Here is a 9,467-nt window from a genome sequence, read left to right as displayed (position 1 = left end):
TGTATTTCATTGAACATTTTATGTCTGACGGTACCACTTGCCATTACTAAACAAATGAGTAACCGTTACGCAAAATGAGCGCAAGGAAGGAAATATTGTTCCGTGTCTTATGTCTTCGAAGTTACTATTTTACTTTGATTGAAAATGAAACAATCGATCGCCTGCAATTGCCGAATACCAAAGAAATGTTGAAATAATCCGAATTGCCCCAATACATTAATAATGAAAGAATCTTTTACCACGTAAATTCAAATTGGGCAAATATTTTTCTTGCATTTTTTTTTTCTAAAACCAAATAATTCTACCGTCCAATTATCCGTATTTGTTGTGGCCGTAACGCCAAAAGAAAATTAATTCCCAACGAAACTCGATCGTTTGGTGTTCAATAACGGCGCCGAATTCAACCCCTATACAGCCCACTCAGCTCGAGCACCACTCTACGGCAAGCCGTTATTGTTCAATTGTTCAGATATATAACTCTTGTTTTAGTAGATCGCCCAGGAAATCGTGGCGACAAAGACATCTGCCAAAACCCGTTTCTAGTCAACGCATTCTCATGCATTCTTCCACCAACTTCGTTGACGCTGAACGACGATCCAAAAACATGAAGTGGGACCAATATTTTTTGGAGGAAATCATACCTGCACCCCGTAGCACGAAGGCCTAGTGTTCATCTATCGTATAAAATGTGTTTTTTCAGCTTTCTTCTTTTCGCTTATCGCAGAGAGCGTGTTTATTGCCACCAAAAAGTAGCTCTGCCGAAGCGCCTCTTGATGTTTGTTCTCAAAAGAGCTGCGGCGAGTGCGTTAAGAGTTCTTCGACACTCAGTTTACTCATTTCCATCCTTAACGGAGAGCACCGGATATAAAACCAAATGAACACTACACCGGATTCATTTCCATTCATAGTTTTCTTCCCGCCAACCGAGGCCATAAACACAATTAACCCTTTTTTGGGTGGAAATATTGGGCAAAACATTGAAAAAAATCTTAACTCTGATGCCGCTTTAGCTTGTGGCAAAAGTCGAAAAACTGTAGCATCATTCAAAATTTAAATAGTTTAACAAAGAACCATCCATTTGTGGCGGTTATAGGAAACGTTCAGCTTTTCGCTCATCCTTAAGCTCAACCAGTATAGATTGGATATGTGGTGGTGGATTTGTGGAACGCGGCGAGAGAACCATGCGAAGAAAGCAGAAACAGTATATATCCACTTAACACACCACACAGTCCTTGCAACCAGCAGGACTCTGTACGGGACTCTGTATCCGTAAACACATTTTTGGAGCCACGCGATTTAGGAGACGAAGCGTGACAACACATTTGGATCAATGATATTATTCGCATTCGCCCGTTCACGGCAAACAGTCAAATTGGATCACATGCCAGCAACGACGACGACAACGAAAGGCAAAATCACAATTGAAGTGTTTGTTAGAAAACAAGCTTTTCCAATACCGCCATTGAGAAAATCGACGAAGAAAAATGTAAGCAACGACTCAATTCTTAGAGGCGACGCACGCTTCTCAGAACTCACTGCTCCCAGTGCAAGCTCGTGGAAATTTGATCCTTCATTAGGAATTTGTATGTCGACCGGAAAACATAAAAGCAAACCCATGCAGTAATGCAATCTATTTTCAACATCCAGAAACAGTGCCTCAAAACACGGTGATTTTGGGCACTGATAACAACGGCATGAACATGTCGCTATCCTTTGTTTTGTAATCATTTAGTTACAAAGTACAACAGTGAAACCACAACGAAGTTTAATCATTGCTAGGTCGGTCCAAAGGCACGACGCATGATAAACACTGGAGGATAATGAAAATACCCAAACGTGGTTTTTGCATATCGTGGCCGACTTACGCGGCTTAAGTGTTTGCAAAACACGATGCAGCACCGAAGTTAGAATGAATTCACTTGGTTCGTTTATTGCAAACAAGCTTTGCCGTTACAAGCAGGGTGGACTTAAATTTAGTCCCGTTTTCCTCTACTCATAAGAACCGTATTCACCAACACAATCAAACGCTCGCCTAGGGCAGATGGGACTATTTCATGTCCCATGCTTCTGCTGCTTGCTACTTCTAAAATGTGGGGCACTGCACTTTCTACCGTCACCGAACCGTGCGAAAACCGGCTTATTGATATTATTCAACATTGAAATTCGTGCTTTATTTTCAATCATCATCCAACTGCTCTTAACCCACTGCAGATAAATTCACTACACGCAGAAGTTCAGTTGTAGATAGATTGTTTTTTTTTCGGGCCAACAGTTTTCCGTACGGTGGCTTCTACGGTGGCTTAACGCGAGGTACGAGAAGTGGAAAATCTCTTCTGCTGGCAACGAAAATTCTAAGTTCACTGTTGCATGGCCGCGATGCAGATGCAATGCAGATGAGTAGTCCTTCTCCAGTTTCCATTCGCGCTAGTGTGTGTAGGGAGGGCTCAAACAACTAACTTCGAACGTTCCGTGCCGTGGGATGAATGAAATTGTTTCCACATTTTTACGTTTGTCGTAATGCAGATCACGGAGTACAGCGGAATGTTCGTGTTCCTAGTTCGCGACTGACAAGGCTTAAAAGTTGGCGTGGAAATGCATCCGATATGAGTGCTATCGTCGATGCACGTGTGCAAACCCTGAAAATGGTTTATAAGAATGTGATAGTTATTGGATCCATATTATGTGGCGTAGAAAGCAATTACTATTTGCTACTTTAATTAATATATAATTTACTTTGAGTTTTGTGCTATGACGTAGATAACTTTAAGAATGTTGAAAATGCGTTTAGCTTGATTGTTTCGTTTGCCAGCGAACCCTGCAACGAGCTCAAAATTATGTATGCAAATTGTATGTGACCTCGCTGTCGCATGATGCGATCTCTGATCTGATACGAATCGTTTAGTTTTCAACACATCACTTTGGATTGTTTCACTCCGCCATAGGAGAACTGTTTTCACTTGCGCACGCATTGACATTGATAATTTATTGCTCCCTGCGTAGCATTACGTTCCGATGCGAAAATGGAAACTTCCGCAAACACCAGTAATAGTTGGCTTGTATCGCCCCGGTTCAGAAGACAACTGCGCACCACACTTGTTACGGCGGCCACTCGGTCGTGGTTACAAGACCGATTATTTGACAAATTCGGCGCCGCATAGTGAGTTATCGCCCCGATAGGACTAGCGAGCTCAGCATCGGAACGTAAATCACTGACGGGTGGTTCAAAGCTGAAATATTGTATGATCCACCACTTCTCACTGGTTACACGTTAGCAGCATACGGTACGCTATTGGTACCTAGTGTCCTTTTTTAAGTAATTACTTAAGGCAAACGATTGGGCCCAATTTCGACATTTCAAAAAGGAGCACATTCTTCCACGATTCGATCTTTTCCAATTACTGCATTGCGTAACACGTTTTGCCTAATACTCGGAAAAATCAAACTTTCATTTTCCCATTCAGAATTCATTACCTCAGAACTAACGGCATTTTTCATTAGAACAAGGGAAATGGCTTTTCTGCCTACGTGTTCCTGTTTCAATCAACATTCTTGCAACATTTCGTCGAATGAAGCCTGCTAGTTGCGTCTTTGATAATGTTTCTCTTTCGCCTTAACTAGAACTGTGAGAAAATTGTGTCGATTCAGTTTAATGGAAATAACAAAAATTGAAATATTTTAATGCGGTCCAAAGAATCGAAGTGTCGGTCCAACGGGTCGGCTTTCAAAGAAAACATGCAGCACAACAACAACTCGAGTCATCTAATTACGTAACAAGCGTCCCTTCATTTACCCGCCATGCTCTGGCTTTCTCTATGCGCTGAAAATAATAAAATGTCCCAAGCATGTAATGCCCGACAGTAGCCTAGTGATTGGTACACACTTTGTCTTGGATTACAAGGGTTATTACTCTGTATTATTGGAGCAGCTTCGGATATTGACAAAGTTTTCAAGGAAACAGCATCTGCTACATCCCGCTCCCGATATTGGACCTTTGGGCCGTTGAATATGATAACGAAGCCAGAACCCTATTAAGATCTCTCTACTGTTTAACGTATTAAACATACGTACCGTTGGCGTAGAAAAAAAACTAATACTTTATCCGGGGTTCAAATTTGCATTTGTACAAAAAAGTTAGAAAACGTACGAACACTGTCCGATCTATCCGCCACTGGCACCTGCGGGGTTTGCAGATTCAAATGCAAAAGTTGCCTCATCCAGTCCTGAACTGAACTTTCACCATTTGAAGCTACTATCTCCCGGGAGAAATAATTTTCTTAGCAAGCAAATTCTTCAATTCAAAAAGCTCAACATAACCCGACGTTGGAAGCGTACAAGATCAACATCACTAGCCAGCAACGGGGCAAATAGAAGGATGCCATATTGAATTAGTTCGTTTGCATATGTTCTCTATCTCCACATGCTTTGTAAGCATTCGTTTGCGAGTCATTCAACTGCAAAGGTAGGTGGTTTTAAGATAAATGGAAAATACGAAAAGCGAGGTACTTTTGTACGCTTCGGTATGCGGTTACCTAGTTCTAACGGGTAAAAAAAAAGTTTTGTTTGTTTGCCATAATTGAAGCATAGCACGAGATAAACTGGATTCGACATGATTTATGGAAGTAACGTAAAATCAAGAAACTACAGTACCTTCCTTAAAATTTTATCGTAATCTTTAATATCAGTAAATTAAAGGTTTGTTCACACAAACAACTAATCAATGGAATGATCTCCAAAGCGTTGAGTATCCCAATCTAACCCCAAAGCTGGGAAGTATTGATTTTACTTCGTTTTTCATTGTTTTTTTGGTTGCATCATTATCTCTAATATTCAACTCATGTCCAACAAACTTCCTTGACCGGATGACTTCCTAGCATAAACATCAAAGTTTGGTACAATTGGGGTGTCCGTTTAATTAGCCCATCTAACCCCGACCGCAACGGTCCGTTCTCATCCCCGGCCTGTCCCCTCAGAGACATTTTGACGGCACTTGTATAATTAACGCTCATTTCAACGCTGGTAATTAGCTGTTACTTGTCAGGTCATAGCTTTTGGGTTCGGTCGGTGCCCTTTAGTGCCATAAATCTAGAATCTAGCAAACTTGAGTCACGGTTCACATCGAAAATCTTGTGCGTCGTGGCGGTTCTAAACAGCTCTGCGGTCCTCATCAGGGTCGTTATGATTTTTTACTCAAAGGAATGTTGATCGTCAAAGAAAAATAACCTTTCTACTGTTTCATCAATCACTAGGTTTTAAACCTAGTGATCCTGAAACATACGAAAAAACGGAAATTTTTTAACTTACTTGGGTAGTTAAGGACAAAACAATTGAGCCAACAGAAAGCCACATGAACCAACCGCACAATAGTTTCGTAGTAGTCCATTACACTAAAAACGCGCAGTTGTTACACAAGACCACGAATGCATGTTTTTGTTGTTTCTAAAAGCTGTTCAACACACAACGTTGCACTACGCCAAACAAGCCCAATGAGGTTGAACACCAAAACTTAATTTTGCGTCTATGTTGACGGACGGTATCGCCAATCGATTTGCTGTGGATTTATTGAGCACCAGCTTTCGGCATGCTTCTGGTGAGGTATACGTTCTCAGCGTGCCTGCCTGTAGCAAATATGTTCAAATTTCTATTATCGGACCGGTCCGGGATAACATTGGTTGTGTTTGTCCAGTCTCTGGAGATGCTCCTCTACCGCCATTGCGGTTGTTTGCTTTTCATCCTAGTGTTTACCATTTCCCGCCGTGCATAGTTGGGGGCCGTTAGATATGCACTTACTAAAACTAGGCGGAAAGCTGAAACACTGACCGTTGTTTCGATCGCACCGCAATTGATGCATAAATACTTTGTATGATGACAAGTATTCCATTGAACTACATGCCTCAAGCATCGATCCTAGGACACGGTATGTGGACCCGGGTTCAACCGATACACAATTAATAATTCCACTACTTTCGGCTTTGCTGCCTTGCCGCTCTCGTAATTTCTGCCCCGCGGATATGTGCTACAAAAACTTGTTCAAACATCCGTTTTTGTCCGTAGAACTAAACGATCAATTATTCAGCGACGACTAATGGTGTGATAGGATCCTGTGTTCACTTTCATCGGAGAAACAAAAGGAGGCTTATGGAACCATTTAATCTGTAGAGAGAATCATTTAATCCGTAGTGAAAGAAATACCACAAGATTTAAACGAATGAACCGAAAATAAGCCTGTGGTCATTCGAATCCATCGACGTGGCGGGCTTTCACTTCAATTGCCCAAAATAATAATACTAATTACATGTTGGGATAATGAATTGTTATTGGTCGTGATGAGTTCCCTGATGCGACAGCGTGCTATCAGTGGTCCAACATTAATTAGTAAGATGGCTACTTAAGATCCGATGGCCGAAACAAAAGTTGTCTCGGAGAGCTCTTCGGGCACCGGAAGGAAGCAAAGACAGATGATTGACATGGCGCATAAAAGGCGCAAGGCTATTGAGAGCCGTGAGTCATGAAAAACATCTTTAAGTTCTCGATGATACACTATCGAGATTAGGCAGACGGCCGTCACTGGATATGGCTGTTTATCATATGGTTAAAAACATTCAAGATCTCAACTGATTAAAATGATATTATTATGAAAACATTGTCTGCAAATGAAGCCGTTTTCAAAGTAAATATGGTCAATTATTATTAGATGCACCTAAGAGGAATACTTTAACCATTAATGCACTTTATCCGACGCAATACAAGAAGCGGTTCAATGTAGTCCTCGCCTGGACTTATTTTATTGACAGACTAAATGAATCTCTTAGCTTAGCGTGGCCGTTTTGTGCCCGGAAACTTTGTCCGAGTTCTCTGTTCAAAGTTTGCAAGTAAATAAAATATACCTGGCCCACAACTTGAAGCAGCGTTGAAGGAAAGCAGCAGATAATCAGCAAGTATTGCTTTGTATCTGTTCCTGAAATGTTGCTCGAAAACTTGCTGCTATCTGCCAAAGAGAGAGGTCAGCACTTTTCGAATTATTTAAAAGCCTGACACCATTGTCCGGATGCTAAAACTTTTGCCCTAAAAGCTGTGCAACTAGCGCGTCCCATTGGTCCCAACGAATCGTGACGAAAATAAAGAAAAAAAATAAGCACGCTTTCGATTCCATTGATTACACTAAAAGGACAACCCGTTGATCAGTTTGCGTTGCAACGTCAAACGTTGCACAAATGTACGTCATTATCTAAAATTTTAAACCTTGCGTAATATGCCATGTTAAAAAGGAAGTCCCGGCAACATACGGTCCCGCCATGAACCATTAATTGGGTATAACATGAATGGTGTACATCGTGTCAGCTTTTGTTTTCTGTAAATGTAATTAGTGTAATTATAACTAAGGGCATTTCGGGAAGTTAAAAAAAAGAATATTGATTCGAACATTGCTAACGACTACCACGTGCTTCATCTTCACATTTCCAGCAAATGAAAGTTTAATTTTGTTTCTTTTTCTACGACCACCACTAGTATCACGTCGTGGGAAAACTAACAACTGTTGCGGAAAAGCTAATTTATTAGCTCCGTTGATGAAGGAATGGACCGGTGCTCGGTTGGCAGAGATTCGGAGCCTAACACATCCTTCCGACCCATTGGCGCTGTGCGGTTTGCAGACATGCGAGGGTCTTGGAAAATGTTTTTCTTAGAAAACTTCGAAGGTGGGCGTTACACTCACCTTCTTCCCATCACAAACAATGCTATAAATCTTTTCGCCCAGACGCCCAAGAGGGGGTCGATCGAAAAAAGGTAATGTGTTCTCGTTATCGTTTTAAATTGATTTAATTTATGGCGCTCGCCTTCCGTGACAACGCCCATTTAGTTCGTTCAAATATGAATTCGGCGACCGGTAGCACTCGATTCAGTTCTTTCTGAGATCTTTCTTAGGCGTGTTTCCTTTTGTTTTATTCCTAACTAATCGAAAATTTCATTATGTTGTTTGCTTAATTATGCAAAGTTTGAATTTTGCAAACTGCCACTATTCGTATCGGCCAGAGTGATCAACAGGCTGTGCAGGTTAAAGATCGCATAGAAAAGTAATATGAAAGAAACTACTTTCACTGTGTAACAACCATGACGATTTTCTACTCACTTTTTCCAAGAACATCAGGGGACTTGAGACTTCACACGTGCGTTTAATGTCTGAAAATCGTGACCTTCATTCGTCCGCCGGTCACACCGGGCTCAACGACGGAAGTGCCGACAGTTGGCTCGTGATGCCCGTCAGAATTGCAACGTCTGGCCCGCTGATAGTTTTCGTAACTCGCTGAAAGGTGCCGTTCGCCCCGCGCATGTCGGTGGTTTCGCGAATCGCGTAATTACCATCCCTTTGGATGTAAACCTTTCGGAGCGCGTTGTCCGGCGCTTCAGGGACCGGGAAACTCGACGCCGCATTCGAAACCGTGTTCTCCCTACTCAACGCCGGTGTCAGCCGTATCGGATGCTGAATGCCACTGTCACGAGTCGAGGAACCCTTCACGATGCTCCGGTGCTGGGGATGGTGCCTCGGAGCAATAGATATTTGTTGTGGATGTTGACAAACGTGTCGGATTCGTTCGATCAGTTTTCCCAGCTTATCGACTATGGGATACAGCCAAATGAGCAGTCGCCGAGAAGTGATTTCTTCCGGTCCCAAAAGGACGCACGGTACATCGAGTGTGAAACGAGCTATCGATCCGATGAGGCTTACGGTTAGTTCTCGGTTAGTCGGGACCGGAAGTGTAGAATTCGCCGGATTGTTCCACACAGTTTCCATAGCTTCGATTTAATTTAAACCTTCAAAATTTACAGCACATTGACGTTTACTTGCGACAATGTCTAAAGCAACGTTTACTACGATTGGTACCGTGTAGCTCACTAATACGGTTAGTCGCTAGCATCGACAAAAGTAGAAAGTTATATAAACTATATAACGTTATTTTTTATGATAAACATTTTACACTTTACATACAGTTTCACATAAGTTAACATTGCTGTGAGTTCTAAAATTATATGTTTAAGTAATGCGATAGGAAAGAGCTGTGTCCGGAGCTCAGGGTAAATAACAACCAACGTGAAACCTAACCCAAAAGACCTGGCCCTAGAAACCTGGACCTGGAATGCATACCCATTTGCAAAGCGTCGTTTCATTCGACCAGAGCCGAACGTGGGAACCTCAAGTAACGAGCTATAAAACGTAGTCCACGTAAAAATAAAATTCAAACTTCACCTTTGCACTGCAAAATGACCAGGAGGATATAACACGGCCTTAGCCACTGCCCGCCAGCTTGTTTATCGTGATTAGAATCTTGACCAATCTTCTGCGAAACGGATACTCCCGGGTTCTTGAAACCGGTTCACTTCAGCTTCTTCCACGCCACGGCGAAACGCGGGAAAAAGGCTTCAAGGTTTGATCCTTCGTCGAAATGGTTCCTTCAAGTCCGTTAACCTGGGAA

General features: G+C 42.1%; 1 protein-coding gene across 1 annotated transcript; it reads right to left on the bottom strand.

The window, feature by feature from the left end:
- Positions 1-8,206: 8,206 nt before the first annotated feature.
- LOC131215501 (uncharacterized) lies at positions 8,207-8,788 on the bottom strand. Its single transcript, XM_058209892.1, has one exon. It carries the CDS (start codon positions 8,786-8,788, stop codon positions 8,207-8,209), a length of 582 nt encoding a protein of 193 aa, XP_058065875.1.
- Positions 8,789-9,467: the final 679 nt, after the last annotated feature.

Source organism: Anopheles bellator, chromosome 1, assembly GCF_943735745.2.
Source record: "Anopheles bellator chromosome 1, idAnoBellAS_SP24_06.2, whole genome shotgun sequence".
Taxonomy (NCBI): Eukaryota; Metazoa; Arthropoda; class Insecta; order Diptera; family Culicidae; genus Anopheles; species Anopheles bellator.
This window is presented reverse-complemented; position numbering and strand designations above follow the sequence as displayed.

Bases quoted from the DNA above. Each gene is read 5' to 3' on its own strand.
- LOC131215501 (XM_058209892.1), bottom strand. From the start codon at position 8,788: ATGGAAACTGTGTGGAACAATCCGGCGAATTCTACACTTCCGGTCCCG.